The 23041-nt window shown below is 35.1% G+C and overlaps 1 protein-coding gene across 7 annotated transcripts in view; it reads right to left on the minus strand.

Moving 5' to 3' along the window:
• TNFRSF19 (TNF receptor superfamily member 19) overlaps positions 1-23041 on the minus strand; it is a 59846-nt gene that overhangs the window by 12963 nt on the left and 23842 nt on the right. For 5 of the 7 annotated variants that reach the window (XR_011697712.1, XR_011697709.1, XM_071553886.1 and 2 more), the window contains one exon: positions 21237-21322. Coding sequence is in view for 5 of the 7 variants with exons in the window: in XM_071553886.1 (XP_071409987.1) it covers positions 21237-21322 (86 nt within the window). In the remaining 2 variants the exon portion in view is untranslated. Of the gene's footprint in view, positions 1-4793; positions 4865-6062; positions 6081-21236; positions 21323-23041 lie in introns of those variants that run through there. The other 2 variants (XM_071553922.1, XM_071553911.1) reach the window with 2 other exon arrangements.

A 23041-nucleotide genomic window follows, 5' to 3' on the forward strand; every position in this document is an offset into this window, starting at 1 on the left:
TGCAGCAATTTCTCCATGGTATGCAAAGTCCCAGAGTATCTGTGAGAAGCAGTAAATCTATATAAAAACCTGTCTATACAGCAATGTGTGCTGGCTTTGGTGTGAAGATCAAGGACTGTGCTTTGGTATCAGGTTTTCAATTTTAGTCAACTGTCTGATCTAGTCTTTAGAAGGTTAAAGACAGCCTAGACAAGTATTTAAAAACCAGACAGTAAAAATGCTGATCAGAACATCTTCAAGTATTTTTCATATCAATATACCTATTTATATCAATGTACCTAAGAGCACTAAACAGTCCTTAGTAATTAGGCCTTCATAATTTGAAGGACAAAAAACTGTCAATTTTGAAAGCAAAAACAGAACAAGAGCACTGGAGGTGATGCTTTAACATTTTTATCTCTCTTCATTTGCTCACATTATATATCTATTTTCAAGTATAATTACATACTACATATTGTGTGCAAATATAAATTATATACTTCTTTAATGCCCATCACCAATATCCAAGCTCGAAATACAGTGATTTTATTTTAAATAGGGATGGCTACATTTGAAATTTATTTTAGCCATCTAATTATGCAAGATTTCTTTTATTTGGTTGATTTTTTTTCTTTTTACTTGAGAAAGCAATTTTCTGTTCCTGAGAATGCCTACCACTCATCTTCACCTTCAAAGAACTTCTTGGAATAGCTACTGTGAGCAGTCCATTGTAGTCTAGCTCTAATTATAATGATAGTGATCTTCCCTGCAGAGACCAACATTTCAGAAGTGAATTGCTATTGTAGAAGTGGCCCGTTGGGCATTGCTGAACTCTGCTTTCAGTGTTACTCAGACATTGTATGCATTTTCATAAACTCTCTCTTTCTTTCACAGACTTAATGGTCCCACTTCAGTACAGTAAGGAGTTGCATTTTAAACTTAAACTTGTACTTACATCTATTAAATGATTACATGATTAAATTTAAATATGCAATTAAACACTTTGTGAATTGGATGTGATGCATTCAGAAAGGAGGGAGGAGGTGCATACTGTTTTGTGATGCTGGAAAGCATGTGCATCATGTCCATATGTTCTAACATATTCTGGAAATGTGCTAGTGCTGAAGAATTACCCAAAACATCAAGCTGTCTCTTGCATAATTTTGAGCAGTAAGCCTAAATGGTCATTATTCCCTTAATTAAGCAATATTACATTGTAATGGCAGTATATCCAAAGGTGTGGTTCTTAAATGCAAGTAAAGCTTGTGTTAATCCAAGATACTAAATAGCAGTAACTCAGCTAATACAGAATACAAGAATCCCAGCTGTACCACTGTAACTTCTGCCAATAAACAGAATAGTTGAATTTTCAGTCTATTATACCAAACAACAAGAGAGAGAACAAAATGTAAAAAGACTTCGTTTATCACTTATTTCATATTTATTTTCTCAGGTTTTTTTTTTTCTTCAGAACCATAATTATCTACTGTCACTACTGGAATCAGCAATCCTGAAAGAAAGCTTTTTATAGTCGATCAACCATGTGAAAACAGAATGTGCAACATATGTTTCTTTCATGGATACAAGAAATAGTAATGTGGGATATTCTGCCAGGGTTTCTTTCTTAACATGTTAAGACAGCGTTAACCCAACGAGGGTTTATTTAAAAAAAAAAAAAAAGAAAAGAAAAGAAAACCAACCAAAACCAACCCTCACCAAAAGAACAAACCTGGCTAATCCAAACTGTACTTAGGAAAGGAAGAACATGGTAACACTGGACAGAGTGCCATCTGTTACAATCAGGATTGAAAATAAGATGCAAAAGTTAAAAAGTTGTTAATTCCTGGAATATGGGTATTCCTAGTTGAGAGTGAAAAAGAGTATTTGCCTGTTATAAAAACTGTTTGCCCTCTACCTTTACACAGAGTGGCCCAACTCACTGGTATCAACATTAATTTGACAAGAATTAAGGGCTCAGACATACCCTCAAGTTATGATAATTTAACAAGTTACTGCTTGTCAGCTGAATTGCAGTGGCTATCTGTATGTGTGCTCTTGATCCACAGAAAATGCAAGGCAATGTGACTTACTTTGAAGTTCCTTCAGTTAAAAAAAAATAGACCTTTATGTTCATTTAAAAGTAAGAAGGCAGCTCTACCTGCCTATCCCAAATAAGTGAAAGGATGTCTTGTACATAGACCATTCAGATACTACACATGTAAGATCTGTATATATAGATAAAATACATGTGTAATATGTAACACTGAGCACTAACATCAACGGAAAGTAAGTTGCCCTGATATTTTTGAGTCTTTACAAAGCAGCACATTTGCCTCCCTTCCCCTGATCGTTCAATTATGAGTAAGAAACTTTATTAAACATTACTGTTGGAGACTGTGGTAAACAGTGGGGGCAAAGCCTCCCGACATCTGTAAAAGGACAGCCATTTCCGTGCATGGCCTACACCCAAAAGTTCACCATGTCAAACCACATTTTTCAAATGTGCTCCAAGTGCTGACTTTAAAGCCTTCAGTCTCCAAGTTAATGCCTTCAACTTCTTTTTTTCTTGGGCTGTTTCATTTTGCTGGGTTTGGGGTTTTTTTAATAAATGCACCAAAAAGCCTTAGGGGGAAAAATGACTATTCAAGTATTTATCTATTGTTTGGAAATCCTGAGAAATATGCTTATAAAATAAAATCTTTGAGATTTATTAATTTCCAAAACTGTTTCTCTTGCACTGTGTATTTTCACAAACTCCAGCTGCTGACAGCCTTTTATGTTTAAATGGTAGAGCAACTACAACGTATATGGGAATTTATGTATGAACTCCACAGTACTGGACACGTACCACTATGTTTGTAAGACACAGACAACCTCTCTGACAGAAAACTTTCACCTTTGAGGACTGTTAAGTCATTTAAAGACACTACTACAGAACGCCTCAGATCACTGCTACCCTCTAATAACCTGAAAAAAACTGTAAGCACAAAAAACAAAAACAAAAAATCAGAGGAAGTGGGATAAAATCTGTGTCACTCCTTAACTACACACTCTACACCACAATCCCTCCCAACATAACTGGTTATTAATGTGAAAAGACACTATGTCTCTCCCCCCAAAATTGAAAACACTTGGCATGATTTGGTGGCACAAAGTGAATGTTGCTGTTACTGACTGTGGTGGTGTCAGCAATTATCTTTCTGATTTTTGCTTCTAGAAGCCAACTTTACATCTCTGACAGCTAGGAGTGTCCAATACCTATTTTACAGAAAATGTAGGTTCTTTTTCATGTGTTTTCATGTGTTAAATCAATGTCACATAAAACTTTTATCAGGACATATGAGATACAGCAGACCTATTCCCCTACATCACTTCTAACTTATACTTTTAACCAAATTCTTTTCCAGACATGGTTTGCAAAATAAAACACAGTATTTTAGGCTATTCTCTTATTCAAATCCACCTATAGAATGCATCCATCCCACCCAGGCTGTGAAAGCTGCTTTTATCTTTTCAACTGAAAATGAAAGCAGAAAGTATCAATTTGTACTCTTCATGTGCAGTCCCATTTATCTTTAGGACTATCCAGTTCCAGAATAAAAACAACCTTGTGCAGTATTTGAGTCAATTAGGTCTGCTGATGACACTGCTTGTATGCACACTCCGTCCCTCTCAGTTCCAAAACACTTATGCAAGACATTACCCACATAAGCAAAAGAGGAGTTTGCACTGCTTAAAAGCACAGCATTTTCAAGTGGGCAACTAGTGCCATTCATTGCTCAGAGAGAAGAGACCCCATACTTGTGAGAATCTAGCTGTATATTTCCTTAGTTAAATGACAGTGGCATGTATGGAAACACAAAAAATAAGCAGGTCTGAGGGTTGCCTCTTTGGCCAACAAAGAGTAACCCACTGCCATTAATCAAAAGTGTAACTGAACATTGTGAATTCCATGCACACAGGTTGCAGATCTGTTCCAAAAGGGTCAAACAAGATCTTAGAGTTGGTGTGTGATGAGCCTGTAGACTGTCACATGGACTATTTTCAGTATGGACTGAAACACAACAGCAATGAAAGCTCTGTGACTGAGGGCTGGTAGAGTTAGCTATGCCTGCCCCTGGGCAGGGAACATACACACTCTTCCAGCTGTGCACTGCTGGAACACTGCACGGATTTCAGCTGCAATTGTCACATACACCCACAATCTCTGAAATTAGCACAGTACTCTCTATAGATACATTTTACATCTATCTATCTATCTATCTATCTATCTATCTATCTATCTATCTATCTATCTATCTATCCATCTAAATCCCAGTAAAGCAAGAAGCGAAATATAAATCAGTCATAAAAGAGTTTTTGTCTCTCTCTGATTCAACAAAATTGATTTCTAACACTTCACATTCTACCCCAATCATTTTCCTCTTTGTCCTGGTCCAGCTGTGATAACACCCAGGAAGCAGAGCAAAAGATTGCATGACAACTGCAAGTCTGTATCCTAAATTTGTTGACACAAACTTCAATAAACATCAGTAATGGTCTATGTAGTACATTTTCTAGAACTATGGCTTTTTTTCATGCTTTTAAAATGCTTTGTAAAGATAACAGTATTCAGCTACCGTCCTTCTGTTTGCAAGCTGGTTACCTGCTTTGTCATCAAAATAACAGAGTATTGTGATAATTTTCATTCACAGAGTTTCTACAGCTTTAGACAATAGGGATTGTATATTCAGAGAAAAAAAAATAAATAAGTGATACATTATGACAAACTACTGTTTTTGTATATCAAATGGGGTGCAGGCTCATTTCCTTACTTTGCTCAAAAAGCAACTTTTTGAATTGGCTAGATAACATATCCAGTCCAGAGAGCTAGATGTTCCAGCACCTACAAAAAAAAATCCATAGTTTTAGTACCCTCCCTTGTAGCTTTCTGGCCTACAATTAAAATATTATATAACTGAGTAAGGAAAATGAAATCCTGATGGTTGGAGACATCTGCACTACTCAAACTCTCTCTAATGCACTAACATTTTTTGTTACTGAATATGAAAAACATAAATACTAAGAAAATTCTTCCAAGTATTAGAAATCCTATTCAGAAAGAGATGTGTGCATGTGTGTTCAACACTGGACAAATTATTACATTAAATTTTAAAAAGGTTATTTACTAATTAGGAGAATATATGAGAAAATACAGAAGACCCACAGCTTTCAGAAATTCAGAAGAATCTAAAAGTCACTGCACATGCAATACTGATGCCACTATATTTCAGTATCCATTCTGAAGAGTGACAAAAGGACAAGGCTTACGTATATTAAAGTTAAGCTCTAAAATCTGTAATTTTAAAATCCAACTATATCTGAGAAGGCAGAGGCTTGTATTAGGTCATACACTTCCTATACAGTGTGAGGAAAAAGTTAAACATGGAATAGACTCTGATATATCAGATGAGTAACACAGTGCCTTGTCACCATGCTTAGCCTATGCCATAGAAACCCAGAGGATACGAAGCTTTTCTCTTACTATAAATTACTGAGAGACAGAGAGGAGCTTCCATCTCTCCAGCTCTCCTGAGAACAAAAACCTATAATCTTATTTTAAAATTAAATTTAAGGAGGGGAAAATCACAAGCATGGCTTATAATGCCTTTCAGATGCAGCTCTTGAGAGGAAGTAATGATGGGCTTTCTGCCTTCTGAGAAATCTTAAGAGCTCTTTGCCAAGAATTATCAGATGGAGGTTTAATTGTCTCCTCTATAACCTTCATGGAGACTGTTTTAGCCACTAGGCTATAAACTGAGCTTGGTAAAAGCTTATTCCTTCTCTCCAGTTGAACTTGCCCAGTTGTAAAGCTTCAGCAGCAGTCATGGCCCCTCTTTGCATAGCCAACAGTCACGTGAAATGTAGAATGCAACAAAGTTAAATAAACTAGACTCAGGCTTGCTCACCACTTATGTTATTCTTGTTTATAATTATGCTAAAATATCACTAATTTACCTTAAATCCTTATTGGGGAGAAAATAAGTCTGCAGTACAGAAAACAAAGGCTATGTTTATGTAATTAAGACTTTCATAATACTTACCACTGAGCTGCATGATGATTCTGAATTAAGATGCATGTTAATTGTTGCACAACCAATCCTACTAGCGTTTTCTAAGCTTTTAATGTTCAACTTTTCAACCTTTTATTTTATTCTGAAATACATGGGTTTAAACATAAACTGTCATAATTTTAAAACATATAGCCTTAATATGTTTAGAAGCTGGCCATGGATCACCAGCTTACTGTGCTACTGCAAATATCATTAATGTCATGACTTGCTGCAAAGAAAGTTACCTACTGTGCAACAGTAAGCATGCACATCCAAACTATATTACAAATGAAAAAGCCATGGCTTTGACATCAGAAATAATAACAGCTTATAAACAGCACTTATTAATTCACCACTTAAAGCTTTGGAGATAAAGTTAAGTTATGCAGAACAAAAGGCTGCTGCGTACAAGATCCTTCCTTTGTTGTATTACTTAATCCGAAACATAACATCTCCCCTCTTTAAGAGAAGTCAATGAGAATTAGCCAGAGAATACAGAAGACACTCTGAGAGGTTATCTTTGAAAAGTCGAGCGCTATTAGTGAGATTCATCTGACCAAAGCAAACATCTGCCTTTGAGGGAGTCACCTGAGCTTTCTGTATGAGGGAGGAATTGGGGGCAGAGGCGTAGGAGAAAGGCTCTCTTAGGGTGTAATTAGTCTGAGTTCTTTTAAACACCTCCCTTGATCATTCCTCTCCACTTAATATAGAGTGAGCTTAGAGATCACAAGCTCATAGATGTAGCCACTATATGTTTCCACAGTGAAGGAGGCATGATACTCTAGTTTTGTTTAGAAGGAAGAAGGATTTTGGGCACCTTTGACTTTCTCTGTCTCAGCTTATAAACAGATGCTAAATATTTTACATCACTTCCACTGGAAAGATAAAAGTCGGTAACAACTGCAAGATTTGTAACACATGATTTACAGTGGCAGAACCACAGAGAAGTCCAGCAGTTATTAGCATCTCACATTCTGCATGGAATAAAAAAAATAACATAGCAAATAAGGTGAGACATGGAATGACAGGTTTTGCCTATGCTGTGCTTTAAATAAACAAGGACCTAGTGGGAAATCATATGCAACAATGTAAGTAAAACCTGTATCAGAGTAACTATACATGAGGGAAGTTCCTTATGGCTGCAGGCCTCACTTCTGGCATATCCTAATTTTAGCAAGTTTTCTTAGAATATGGGTTTTGGATTGTAAGAGACATTTCATAAAAAATATTTTTACAACATTTTTATTTGTGTTTCTATTTATATAGCAGGAGTGAAAAAATTATTTACACTCTAAAAAGTATTTTCCCTTCTTAAAATTAATTAAAACAAAAATTAGGGGAAGATCAGGTTTTAGGGAGTCAGACACAATCATCCAGTGCAGTTTTCATCTGAACTGATATTGGCATCTAGGTGAAACTACAAAAGTCTGAAGGTCTAAAGACAAAGAACTAGTCACTCCAAGGCTCTCTTTATAAAACAAAGCCAGAAACAGAAATCTCCAGAGAAGTAATTACTCTGAAATGCCTTGAAAGACTACTTAGTGTGAGTCATTGAAGCTTACCTTATCCGGCTTGCCTGAACTCTTGAGGTATCTAATTTTCACCACTGATTGGGAGTTTGGTCTGACAACTTCAGTGTTAAGCATTAACTTTTATATGTCCAAATTAGGGTGCATTAATTCCATCCTAAATTTCTACATGCAGATAAGGCAATTATAAATTACCTTCAGCAATATGCACATACGATTATACTACTGGAATTAAATAAAACTTTACTAAAACTTGTGGACACAACCCTTTAGTTAAGAAAGCTGAAACAAAGAGCTCATCTTTTTAGGCAACAGGGACAGGCTACACCTCGAAGGCACATATCACTACCCAAAATAACATGTGAGATTTCTCCAAGCTCTTTGTAAAAAAAGGAGGTTGGCAGTGCACTGCTTTAGCAAAAGTGAAGCAGTAAGGTGAGAATGTGTCAAGTCTGTCACCCAAAAAATCAAATGTGAGGGAAATAGAGGACACCAATTAGAAGGATACAAGTTGTCAGTAGGTACATTAGGTTTTTCTTCTATAAGGCTGCTTGCAGCTCATGAAGTGTTGGTTTCTAATGAATCATTACTGTTAAGGTCCTTAATGCACAACTCATGTATTGGATTTTATCCTACTTTCAATACATTCCCATCCTCCAGGCAATTTCAGTCCTCTGGCGTGGTATTTCAGTGTTCTTCACAGTGATTTTCTTAATACAGAGTTAGCAGTATGGAAAGTTTGAGCCTAGATGGATTCCCTGTTTTCTACTGTATTTCTTTAAAACAAGAAATTTAAGTGAAACACAGCCTAAGTATTTGTAGCCAAGCGACACAGAATCCTTAAGGTTGGAAAAGGTCTCTTAAGATCATTGAGTCAAATAGTACCTACCAACTCAAAGTAGAATAAAAACCGCAACAAACTATTTTGCATTTGTTTAGCAGTATTTTATATTGATATTGATATGCCAGTCACAGCTTGGACCCTCTGTATCCAATGCCATAGCAGTCAGCATGTATTTGGTACTGTAGGTACCAAAATGCAGTGCTGTTGAAGTCATGTTAATGCAACCATTCCCAGAATTAGCTGGGTGATAATGTGAGATAAACCAATATTCTCAGTCTGAATATAGTATGAAAGCATGCTATAAAATTAATACATTTAAGAGAGTTGAATGTTTCTGTAAATAGAAAGTGCTGAAAAAAATATTGAAAGGCTGCCACTAGTACCTAATTTTTCAGATTACCTCTAAAAACAATAAAGCAAAAATTTACTGAAAAAAGGTCTTGCAGCTTTACTGCAACACATGCAATCTTGGAATAATTTTGATCAATCTAATGGCCAAGTTAAATAAGAAAATTGTAAATCCCCTCCATATAACAAACAGATAATTGCTTATAGCCACTGCAAGCCTGGGCTGAAGGGCTAGCCACATTAGTAAGTACACATAAGAAAAAAAAACATAGGAAATAGTACTTATTCACTACAGGTCACAGATTAGTCCCTTCTCTGTAGCTCAGGAATTTCAAGTTCACTTTAATCTAGTGTAATTGAGCTAACCAGCTCTTACATTAAAAAGTAATGATTAAGTTAAATTTCTTGCAGACATTCTGTACCTAAAACAAACATGCAGTATGCCTCTGGCAAAGAAGGATACTAATTATAGGATTGACTCATAAGATGAAAGGTTCCACAAGTTACTACTAGAAACTAAAGTATGGTAAACTGGTTTCAAAAAACACATGGAAATTCTCATACTCTGCAGCTGAGGATTTCATTTTCTAAACTGCACTTAACAGTGTCAAGAAACAAAACTAAATATGCTCACAAAGTGCTTGTTCATATTCCAGATGAACAAACTAGAAGTGAATACTGTAATTATTTCATCATTCTATACTAAGGATTTTTAACCTAATAAAGTGAGCTCTACAGTGAATTATTAGTACACAAAACTATGCAAAATTATGTATTTTTGGTAACTCTCAGCTTTCTTTTGTTATATAAAACATGGTCTTAAAAAGGATATTTGAGGATTTGTTACTTGACTTCACTCTTAATGAAGCAATTCATTCCCTGATTTAACAGGAATCATAAAAGAAACACATCTCCAAGGCTCCAGACATCTGTGGGGAAGGATATGCAAGTTCAAAAGTAGTTCTGTATTTCAAAGGGAAGCTTTCAGTGGGATTAGCAGATAGAGTTGCCAGCTGTGAGTTAGAGCAAAGACAGAAAATATGTTCTCTATGTTGCCGTGTACTGATTAGATACAACCTTCTGAGCGCCAGATGGGCACCGCTTATGTGAGCTCCAATTATCAGCTGCAGGAGCTTCTGATGTGAATACATGAAATAAACAAAACTTGACTCAATTTATTTTAAAAATCACAAGTTAACATTTCTATTTTAATTTTAAGCTATACAATTTTCATCGTATTGTAGCAAGCAACAAGGAATGTATTTTCAAAGATATTTACACTGAAATACTGCGTTCTCTCCAAAATACATTAATACATGCTTTAGTAGATAAAAATATATTACATATAATTAGTGGAATTCTCATGCTGCAACTAGACAGCCAATGCCTTTCAGTGCAATTCAACTTGGTCAAATATCACCTCAACTTCATACCATCTATTTAAAGCTTTACTCGATTATGACCATATATATTTTATGTATTACTCACCCAGAGATTATGAACAAATAGTGTTGAAAAAAGACATTCCTATTGCTAATTTATTCTATAATTTCCATCTGTATGATGGAAGTCATTTAGATTACATCTGCTCACTCTGAAAAATCATTCAATATTTATATTGCTAACAGCTTACTAATTAGGGACTTCCAATACTAATCTAGATTTTATACTAGGGTAGATGATTTTTTCAAATTTTCAAACTTCTAGTATTCAAATTTTTCTGGTTTTACCCTCCAATCATAATAAATGAGCCTTTATAAGAAGTCCAGAAATTATAAATTGTTATACATTATTTTCCTTTCTTTACATTTTCTGCTTGACAAATCTGGTACAAGCTTATGCCACAACCTTCTTATCTCAGTAAGTGCACTAATGTAGCTCCCTCTTCACCACTAGTGCATTTCTTTCTGTATAATCATAAAACTCTTTGTCTGAGCAGCAAGGATAGAAACTAGCTATCGTGACCAAAAGGATTAAAAAAGGGGTAATAAATGACAACAGTATTGGAAACACTGTGTTCACCCAGGAAGAAACCATAAAAATCCCAAAGTTCTAATCTTGTAATGCATCTTAGCAAGTTTGCAGTAACACTTAAATTTAACATCTGAAAATTATTTTTAGCAGCCAAAAGTGACAACTGTCACACTATAGGCCACTGGCAACATTCAGCATGCCTCAAACATATAATAGTTAAAAGCAATGGAAGACAAATTCCCTGCCACAGAAGTCTTGTCTTCTGTGGCCAGGAAGAAAGAAGCAGTTTCCCCTCAAAGAACACTAAACTGTCAGGAAGGAAAACTCTTTTACAGATCCAGAGACTAGTATGATGCAGGCATTAAAGAAATTATCCGTGTGTTCAGTGACAACCACGAAATGCTCTGATAGGTGTTCAATCAACTGACCCAACTCAGCTCAGTCCAGATCTTCAATGACAGGGATGTCTGACTGCCAGCAAGAAAGCACTGGCTATTGATAACCTTAGGCACATCTGTGAGCATCAATCAGCACACGTGTGGGACAAAAGTTCACCAGTTTTGAAACACAAAATCTTATGGCAGCAGCATTCAACACATTACATCACAAGCTTGCACAAAGCAATATCAGGAAAGGACAAGGAAAGAACTGGGTCTTTTTGGCCTGGTATTTTTCCTCTATTACAAGACTGAGAGCATTCCTTCATTAGTCAGCTAGCAACTCAAGTAGTGACCTTCACGAGTCAGGAAACATCAGAGAGACAGTAAACTCTCTATCCTTACAAAGCACAAATATCTTAACTGGCATGTCAAGATAAAAATGAATATTCTACATTCTTATGTATCACTTACTAGGACCAACATCCTTTAAGCTAAAAAGTAAATATATATACAATTGCTTTTGAATCAAAAGAAAGAGTATTATTTTTAGATCCACATAAAACCCCTAACCTTTACTTTTGCCAAAGTGAGGTTACAATATTTTTTATTTACTGAAAGATGGAGAATTTTCACTGTTGGTGTATCAGTTTGGGCTTCCTTCTTTCACTGAGTACCAACTCAATCGGACAGATTTCATATATGAAAACCTCATTATGGAACTATCTACCCATATTTTGATCCAGAAGAATGTGTCACAATTCATCTCACACAACCTTAATTATGGAAACCTGTGTGAAATCAATCTAACAAACCATGTTTTGTCAAAAGAAAAATCACATACTATAATTACCATATGTGGTAAAAGGAAAGGTTTAACAATTTGCTGGGAAAATGACGCACATGGAAAAGGAGGGTTCAAAGCACTTTTGTAAAGCCTCCAGAAAGACACAGTACAAAGATATATGCATTAAAATCCAAATTTTGTTTGGCTTTGCATTTCTACTGCAAAGTCTATGTTACTGAACCATACCTTGGTCTTGCATATGCTACAGAAATATTATTTGTAGTTCAAGGAAAATATTTTCATTTCAGAAGTATAAATAGGATTGTAATCAAGGAAAGACAAAAAGACAATACTTTTCTGAATTAAAAGGAACTAAACCCACACTAATAAATACAGCAGAATGTCTTTTAGTGGTTCTTTTGTTCAGATTCATTCCCTGAGGTACAGGATTACTCATTATATTGCATGAAGCAATGCATTAAACCTTTTCAGTTGAATAAATTGTATTTTAGACTGTTCCTGATGCTCCACTTCAGTTTACGATTACCGAGTTTCACCCCATAACTCATGAAACAGTCTCTGGAAAACTCAGCATACCTTTCTTCCTGTTGCTCATACTTTTTATGGCAAGAGAGAAAAAGAGAAAAATAAGATCAGAGGTAAACTTCTTGTTAGTCTACACTTTTTCTCCTTTTTTTGATATGCAGTGATTTTTGCTAAAATTTGCAGAGCCTTTACAAAGTCATATTCAGCTTTTTAAATTTCCATTGGATGTTGTCAACAGATCTCCTTTAGGATTTGCTGATCAGTCTCATCACATCTAATAACACAAAGGTAGCAAAACAGAGGACTGCCTGTTATTTGAGATTAAACAGCAGAATAATTGAAATAGAAACTCTAAGCCAGTCACCTGTTTCTCACACACATAAATCAGGAAGTAGGGAGGAAAGTTTGGTTGATTAGTCAGATAATAATTTAAATGGAAATTCACTAATTTCTAGCTTGAGCTTTACTTCAAAAACAGAACTCAAATTCTTAACTGTTTGAACAATTTCTATTCAAGAAAAGAGCAGTGTTACTGGTATACTTTCATCAGCATATCCAAACAGCAAAGATAGATAAGTTTTTCTCTCATTTTGAAAAGCTATGAGTAATAAATTTGAATTTATTATTTAACCATGACTGTCACTGCAATCTGAATGTGAGAACTATAAACCATGTAATTATCTCAACAAGGTATCTTAGAACAACTGAGCTGTATTGTGACTTACCAATTTGAGAAGGCATGAAATTGGATCACAAATAGGCACAGGCCCTGCAGTGCACCGAGGCTGTCCATGCAATGCTGGGGAACCTACTTGTGACAGGGACCTACTTCTGATGTAAGAATCAAAGAGCAAGGGCAAAAAGCCAACACACAGTCAGTACACATGATGAGGATGGAATTCTGGACTCAAAGAAGCTACCATGAAAAAGACTCCTAGAAATTGTCCCAACCTGCTCTTTTGAGACACCATAGAACAGATTGTTCAGAGACAGGTGACAGACCAATGAGATTATGGATCCTGATGGTTTCAGTGCCAGCTGGGCACAAAAGTGCTCCATGTTGTAAAAGTCTTCAGATGAACATTGAAGGGTACAGAGAAGTTTGTAGGTGCCTCCTTAATTCCAATTCCATTACCTCTTGGATCAACTGTGATAGAGAAAGGGATCTGTATTCTTCAATTAGACACCTGTGAAGAGCATTCTGCCCAGTCCATGTGTGTGTACTTCCTTCCATGGGAGTAAGGGGAAAGTAGGTGAACCACCGACCTTTTGGTCTTAATTAAAGCTGTGATGTGTCCAAGCCACTTGGACCCAGAATCAGTGGAACACTCCTGGATGGTTGAATGGGTGTAGGTTCCTTGGGCTTTTAAATGTTTACACAGTAGGTAGCTCTCAACCAGGACAGTTGGTGATGCAATTTTTGAGTAAGAATCCTGGGCCCATTTGGGTATTTGAGCCTTAAGTACCTCTAGATACTTGATAAAGCTAATGCTACCTACACTAAGTATATTTCTAAAGCATTTGCTACTAGCCCTAGCTTAGTTTGTAGCTTGAACTGGGTTACTTGAAATGCACTTAGTGAAAAAAAAATCATTGTGCAAAGAACTCTGAGCTAGATTTGAGGTAGTAGGCACAAAATAAGAACACTGCTTCCTGTCATTATAAGATTTACAATGAAGATCAAGAAATTTCAAATGTTCATTAGAACTGATGAAGTTGTTCATGTTACTTATACTTTTACTATAGACTCAAATGATAAATCTTTATTAACAGAGCAGACATACTATGCTGAGTACTTCTGTTTTAGTTACTAGTGAGTGAATCAATTCATTGGAACAGCCCTTATACCTATAATTTTGCAGAATTAAACTTAATAGATGTGATTATCAATTTTTCTGATAAATTTTCCTCTGTAAAAAGTAAAGTGAATGGTACAAAGCATTTAAAGATAGTGAAAGAAAGTGGACAAGAGTCTAACAGTTTAGACTGACTGGATGCCCTGAGAGCTTTGGCTTCCAAATTCCTTGGCAAAGCATCTGCCTTACTATATACAAGCTCTGTTGAGTTTGGGAGTAGCAATTCCTTGCAATGTGATTTCAACATTCCAAGATGAATTTTCTTCTGTGGAAAATTTGTGGTGTTTGTTGGTTTGTTTAGGGTTGGCTTTTCTTCCTTTTTTTTTTTTGTTTTTGTTGTTGTTGTTGATTGGTTGGTTGGCTTTTTTTGAAGAGAATAGAAAGGATGGTGGACAGAAATGAGGGAAGCTCTTCTGACCAGTTCTGTCTACTAACTGTAATACATACACAGTGATAACCAGCTACATAATGAAATACTCCTATACATACAGGCATAGAAATGAGAGGTACAGGCAAGAAGAGTTGGTGACAGTAAATTGGGAAAGTTTTAGAATATGATTAAACTATGCAATGAATCTAAATTTCTTCTTAAAGTAAAGTTACAGAGCTATTATAACTCATTTTAGTTGTAACATTTCTTTTATTAGAATAAGGAAAATTCTGCCCTCTCTTTTTTTTCAGCTTTCTGTTTTAGAATGGGAGCCCAACATGTAAAACAAATTCAGAACAGGAAGAAAAGGAGCTGATATGACTCTAAGTTATACACGACCCCCAATGGGTCAGAAGCATCACAATTATCAAGGACAAGCAATTGAAAACATTTAGGTTTTCTAGGTTAACTCTCTTTGATCTATGATGACTGAAAGAAATAAAACTGTAATAAAACTTTATAAGACATGAATAGCAATTCTCATCTCTCTGAAACACCTAAGCAAATTTGTTTCAGACTTCCTGAAGTTACTCCATCATCAGGTCACATATGGAAAATATTAGACTGACTTGTTACGTTTTTACATTTCAGTTTTGAAATAATGGGAAGCTAATGCCTCTGTAATAAAATAGTACTGATATTTATAAACTACTGATGCTATTATCTGTACTTAAATTAGCTGTCACTCCTTATGACTTTTGTGAAAGGTTTATACAGTATTCCAGCTGCTTTCTATTACAGTGTCCAAAACGGCAAAAAGGGTTATGAAAGATGCTGTGAGGTAACCCCAAGTCAGAACAAATACTGAAATAAGATGGACATGTATATGTTGGAATAGAACCACAAAGTTAAGAATAGTTTCACTTGTTATATAGTTTCAGCTGCCAGTTGCCTCATATGCACGTAAGCAGCCCTCCTTCAAAGGCTGCTTTGCATTAGCAATACAAAGTTTACCGTACAAAGCAACCAAATAAAAGTTACATAAAAACTTAATTGCTGGAAAAACATTATCTGGAGTCTGACAGCTTTCAAATCACAAAATCCTGTAAACAGAAAGAAGAAAGTGATACAAATAAATTAAAATTCCACTATGTAAACAGTGGAACTAATGTGGAATTGAATGTCATCCAAAAACTACTCTCAAGTTAAAATGCTATATTTATGTGTAATGAAATAATACAAAAAGCTCCAGCAAAGCTGAGACAGTGGGATTTTTTTCTCTTTTACCACTGGTGAAAGTATTTTACAGAATATACATGCAGCCAGCAAGCTTCCAGCTCCCTCTTACAAAACAGTGTATGTTATAACCCTGCAATTTCTAGCTTTTTATCTTCTTTGTTCTGAAGTACAGACCTTGCATACCCCCAACACCCATTACACTCACATGAAAGTTTGCAAAGTCACAGATCCTAATCTTGTAAACATAAATAGGTAGATTTATACAAAATCTTAACTTTTCCTACAGCAGCTACTTTTACCCACCAGGAAGATGGAAAAACCACAAGATTTTATCCCTTTAATAGCAACTTTCATTAGTGAACAACATACCTTGTAGATTTGAAGAGTGAGACTCAGCTCCAGTTTAGGACACTTATATTTAATTATAAATAAAAACCCAACACTGTAAACATACATAAACTAACTAACAAAAAATTTACAGGAGAAAACTGCAAAGGGAGCTTTGTGATCAGTCTTACTGAAGGCAAAGTGTCATAGGAATACCTTAAAGGAACAAAATTCAAAACACAAAAATGCAACATTTTCACAATGATCTTCTTTATGTATTTTGTCTCAACATGCCATAGTCTTTATTTTTTTTCCTCATCTTAGTAAAAAGCTGTTTAATTTCTAGTTTGAAATATTCTTTATAATCGAAACTTAAACCAGTATCTGAAAATACGGTTCATGGCAAAAAAGTGGTAATTTTAGACCCAAGTGCCGGGTTATTTCAAACGCATATGATGTTACAATAAAACTGCAGATATTTCCACTGCAGTGACTTATTCAACAAAACATTTCTGCTTCACTGGAGCAAAGAATGTGTTTATTTCCTGGAACATGTAGAGGCTGGTTTCCCAAGCTCCACTAGGAATAGTATCCCTCCCTTAGCCTGTGCCCCCCACCAGCTTCCCATGCTCTTTGCTCCATGTCATGAAGACAAGCAGAAGTAGTCCTGGAGAAGGAATAATGAGTTTGGCTGGATAAAACATGCAATTTTTATGTTGTAAAAAATTATTATTTTTGTAAATGTAACAGTGCAGGTGTTAGGAAAAAAAAGGACAAGTCTGTTCTTTTGGTGGCAATTCAGTTGTAAAATGCTCTCTTGGTGCCTAGGTGTTAATTTCCTCACTTCCTTGACTCTCACAATTTATTCTGGTGCAACTGTTTGTACAGCCAAATTTTACACTGAATTTGCACATAATAGGGGAACACCACTGACTGTGGACTGGTCCAGAAAGGAATGGCAATATAGAAGTTATAGGATGTATTCTTTTAATAAATCTAGAAAATGTTCAATGCCACAGGCTCTTCTGCTTAGTAGGAAGCCTGTCCAGAGACTGAAGGATTCTTGTGATTCTGGTACTTTTCTGCATTTTGAATTGAACGATACTACAGGAACCACTTGTAAGAATACCTGACATAGCCAAGTTGATAAAATAATTCCATTACTTTAATCTGCCATCTTCTTATGGTCAAAAGAAGATAAGGAGTATGATTTCTAATTTTTTTTTTTTTTACTAAGACAGACTAACTGAAAACATATGCCATGTTCCAAGAAAACAATGGTAATTTTTGGAAAGTCTTGTACTCCTTACTTGAACTATTCCCTCATCTTTCCTTAACTTATGCCACCACAAATGTCTTGAGGTTAACAAACTCATGAGATTTAAAAATAACCTTAAAAAGGGAGTTATTTTAATTCTTTTTTCCTATCACAGAGATTCACAATCTAGCTTAATAAAGAGTTTCATTTACAGTTTAAGCATTGCCATTGAGAAGCACGACACTGGCCTGAGAAGACAGGAGAGTGAACTTTGCAAACATAAATTGGTGCTGAGAGAAAAGAATCATTGAATCATATCTATGTCACTGTGTGACCACTTTTGGACAGTCTATGCTACCTTCCAATGCAAAAATTACACCTTTGATTGGTTAGGTTTCCACTCTGATTCCCAATTCAAAGGGCTCCTTTTCTGTCATTCAGTTGAGCTAAAAAATGTCTTCAGGTGAGAAAAACATCTTCAGTTTACAAACTGAACATAAACAGTAATTTTAAAAACATGCTTTCATTTCTAATATTTAGATGTTGACCCTTTACATAAGATTGGTATTTACAGTTTATTTACCTGAACTATGTAAATTAAAATATAACTATATCATTGTGTATTTAATTTTCTGACATCCTAAAAACACACATAAGTCATTGTGTCCCTTCAAGGTTTACACAAAGGTGATAGCAATTCTCTTGGCCTCTAATACTCTCTTTACTTGTTCATTATAGAATCCTTTTAACTTTGCCTCTAGCAATTCACAAACTCATTTTTTCATGAGTAAATATTTAAACCAGATCTGTTTTAAAATGTCTACAGAAAGAAGATAAAAGCAAGTATTTAGATTTATAGCTAACCAGGTAATAATCAACTGCTACTAGAAAGAACTCGATCCATGTCTCAGCTTTAACGTGAACCCGCAGTCCAGGTAGGGGGCTGTGAGCCTTTGTGCCCTTATAGTAATGTTCTTAAGCAAACAAAAGATTGCCACACACCTCGCAGGACAATTAATTCATTGAAACGGGACATTTAAACTTTTCCTTTTCATCTATAATACAAGAGTTAGCTGCACTAATATTTGACTTTCTGTTTCGCAGTGGAAAGAAAGAAGGATAAGAAAGGCACGAAATTAGAACTCAGTTCTCTGATCATTGAGAGCTTGTCCTACACACCTAATGGTCTGTCCCCATTTAACTTCACGTAACACAGTCTTAACTATCAAAATATATTAATTATTGAAATAAACTGCAAACATTTTCAGCACTAGGTGGAAAAAGCTTGCTTCCACACACCATTATTTATACTTCCTTTCAGAATCATATTTTTGACTTGGATCTTAAATTTTCCCCTATTTGATGTTAACTAAAACCCAAAAGGATTTCAGTTCATTTAAGTACTATCGTAGGAAAAACTTTCAAGGCTGCTCAGAGGAAGGCACATACACTCTCCAAAACTGAGGCAGCTTATGTCAGAGACCTGAAGAACCGATAAACACATTCAGAACAAAAGCTTTTTGAAAACCACAGTGACACATGGCAACTGTACTTCATGGTAGGATTTCTGTTATTTAGGACTTTAATGGGCAGCGAGTATGTAAATAACAAGCATTTTCATGATTTCAAACTTGTTATTATTGCTTCTGTAAAAGGCAGAAATACCTGCCAATTCTCACAGCTTTGCTATTGCCACTTCTGTTAGTCAAAGGTTTTCTCACATCCATGAGAGTAGGGAACAAAAACATCTCTAATCTGCATTTACCACTGCAGCTTGTGCCAGAGAAAATGCTCTTCTCCATGGGCTTGACTGTTGCCCATTTAAAATTAGCAATAGCTTCCTAATGGTTCAATTCAGGATTCAAGCTTAGGTTCAATCACAGAAGCCAAATCACTATAAAGCAAAGAATTCTGAGTTATTTTAGTAGACATGGTAACCATTCTTTCATCACTTTTTAAAAGTAGTAATTTGTGATTTTGAAAAATATGAAATAGACATATTAACTACAGTCAAACAGAATAACAAGTGAGGTAATTTCTTGCTTCCTGTCTTTGATTGTGCCAGCGAAGAGAATTCATGTTTGAGGAACATAGCTTCTTAGAAAAAGGGGAGAAACAAGAGAAAGAAAAAATGCATAAAATGAAATAATGAATTAAAGATCCTAGATTAGAGTTGCACTTTAGATTTCACTAACTTTCTTTATTCGTAGATAAAAAGAAAGTGGAAACAGTTTAAGGGGATAATACTTAAATTGCCCAACTGGAAGAATTAATATACATGTATATATCAAATGGCCTGTTTGGGTTCAAACTCTGCCTAAAAATACTTTCTGCAACTCATTGAATTTGAAGTAAGTCAACATCAGCATTTCTTTCCTGGCATCAAACTTGACAGTGTTTGATAAGAAGAACATACTTTCTAAACACTTTTAAGATACTATGCTGTCTACACTACAAAAGTAACTGAACATTTTTTAATTTACTTTCTAAGCTTATAATGTACATGGGCAGGAGTTACTGCTGAAACATTGGAACTTATTTGACTTCCTCTTGTTATAGAAATCTGATTTACTGGTTTTGAATGTTGCACTTTTCAATAGTAAAAGTTTTTATAAATGTGGTTTCCTGTCAATTTCTCTCATGGTTTAACAGAATTTCATTATATAACTATGAATCAGAATTATGGAAGCAAAAGAAGGAAGCTTGACTCATTTGAAAAAAATCTAAGCAATACATGAAATGCTGAGGAATCCTTATTTCATTGAAGTTAATACAATACAGAACTATTGAAAAATATGATTTTAATGCACAGTTGTATATTCTTGGTTCTCTTTCAATTTTTCACAATTAAAAAAAAAGAATATAAGAAACAGGGTGTCTTTATTAAAGTAGCATGAATTATTTCAGGAACTTGACAATTTATTCTTTCAATAAGCAATGGTTTCTGTTTGAAATAGAGAAAAACACTCCTAAAACATAACTTCTCAGTTACAGAAACAAGCAAGAAAAGCCAAGGTTTTCCACATGATTATGTTGAATCATATTTATTTTTCGTATTATAAAGTAGATAGCAATAAATGCAAAAAGCATTAATCCACTCTTTCTCTTGAATTAAAAACTTGATAGGATATAGACCGTCAGCAGTCTTAGGCCAAGTACTAAAAAGGCTTCCATTGTAGAATAAAGAGGTTCTCTTTTTGAAGAGATCCTAATTCTCTCAATGGCAAAAAAACAAATAGAGAAATCAATTATTTATTACCTTCTTAAGGTATATAGTAGTATGTTTATCTATATTGTTGTCTCTCATTGTAATCTTAGTATAAAGGTTATTTTTAAAGCTATCAACAAATTCCCTTTTTAGGTGTCAGGAAAGGATTCACAGTTGCTGAGGCCAACCTGATGGCAGGCAGAGGGTCTAGAACGATCATCTTTCTTTTGGCATTAACAAAACAGAAATCAAAAATGTAATATGGCAACATTAGAAGTGGAGACAAGGCTCCCTGAACATTTGGTATAACAGGAATGTTTATTCCACGAGTGACTGGTTGTTTCAGGGAACTTTTCAATGAGAGTACTGGACCTGCTAAAATGTTTCAACAAAATCATTTCCTAACAAGAAAATGAATTTTTAAAAGAATTTGTAACTGTGACTGTAATTTTCTTTGCCAGGCTTTCAAGTTAAAACATTCTAAAACAAAATCAGCACTTACAATGAGGCTCATAGGGAGGAGGAGGATCACCACAAGGAACACACTCCATATCTTGAAAGCCTCCAAGCTTAGTCTTCCTATAAAATCTAAAGACAAAGGAATGAAAAAAAAACAGTTAATCAAAACCAGTTATTTTTGCCTCACAAAATTAATCAGATGTTTTCCCAAAAATCTTCTATAATTGCAAATGTTGTCAACCTGTGCAAATTTTTAGGAAACAGAAGAAAATAGAAGTAAACGAAAGTACAGTACATACAGCAGTATAACAGCAGATCTAAAGTAAACTGAGGAAAAATTCTGTTAGTCCAAATGCACAGTCACTATAATACTATGAAATAAACAATTCTGGTGATTTCAGAGAGAAATCAATATTCACATAGATCACAGCATACATTACATGTTATGGAGCAACTTATCTTATGAAAGCTTACTTACACATCGAAAAAACAAAGGTGAACTGATTAACCTACATAACTCTCCTAGAAGAAACAAGATATTACAAGGTAATTATCACCATTAACAACATATAATGGACCAGATGTCAGTGACATTTTATTCTAAAGACCCTTCAAGAACTTTATTACTGAATTCATGTTTGAAGAACTTACTGACTACAGTGACTGGCAAAACCCTACATTCCTAAAGGGAACAAGAGTAGCACCAAATGAAAAACCAGAAGAGTGTTATATTTCAAGTTTTTATGTATGACATCTTCTAAAGAACTTATCTACAGTCCCTAAACAAGTAGGTCTGTCTGTCTTTCAACCAGTTGGTACTAAGGCAGAATCAGCAGCTGTGGCCTACAAGATGAGCACATAAGAATTAAGTGTTTCTGTAATGGTAGTGGCACATTAAATAAAAGGTACTAACTCTGATTCTACTGATGTTATATTTACTAACAATGCAAATTCCTTTAAAGTATGAAGTCTGTATCAGCTAAAGCAAACAGCTTTCCAACTGCTCAAGAAACTCATGCTTTAACAATGTAGACAGAAACAAATCCATAGGCTGCAAGACTGAAGGGGCCACTGTGATCATTTACTCTGAACAATACATGTATAATAATATGCAGTTTAAAACATAAATCAATCCACCATGTGGCTGCAAATAGTATCAAACATGGTTGTCAGTAACATCTAATGCCTGGGGCTGCACCAGTGACTTAAACTAACATTAATTACCAAAGCATTACTAAGTGTTTCTAAATGAAAAGACCTCACTTCTGGCTTAAGAAAGAACAGGAGCTTCAACAGTGTTCAAGTATTTGACAGCTACTATTCAAAAAAAACCCCAACCCAAACAAACCCGCTGATATATATATATGAAACAAATGCATGAACTTCTAAGCATGTCCGAAATATATACCCTGAAAATACAAAGGCTGTTACCATTGCAAATCAATTCTCATAAACTACTCCCATCAATTAAACCATCAGTCAGTAGTTCAAAAAAGCATCAAAAATGCAATGAATTTTACAAATTCGTGGCAGGTACTTGTAATACTGGAACTCGGCCACAATGTAAAGAACAGCCTTTTAGAGATCTTAACAATTAATACTACAGAAAAGATTTTATCAACAGAGATCTGGGATGATTGGACAACACACTCAGCCAGTATCACTCTCTACAAATTCATAACATGGTGAAGGAAATTCGGGCACATAAACCACTGCCACTACTTTTGATCTAAGACTATTTGTGCATGAGAATTATTAGACATTGACCTAAGGACGGGGTTAAAAACCCAAGCAAATAAGATGATCACTTTTCAAGAAGGTAATTGTTTATGTTTCCAAATGTTTAAT

The sequence above is a fragment of the Pithys albifrons genome, chromosome 1, assembly GCF_047495875.1.
Source record: "Pithys albifrons albifrons isolate INPA30051 chromosome 1, PitAlb_v1, whole genome shotgun sequence".
NCBI lineage: Eukaryota > Metazoa > Chordata > Aves > Passeriformes > Thamnophilidae > Pithys > Pithys albifrons.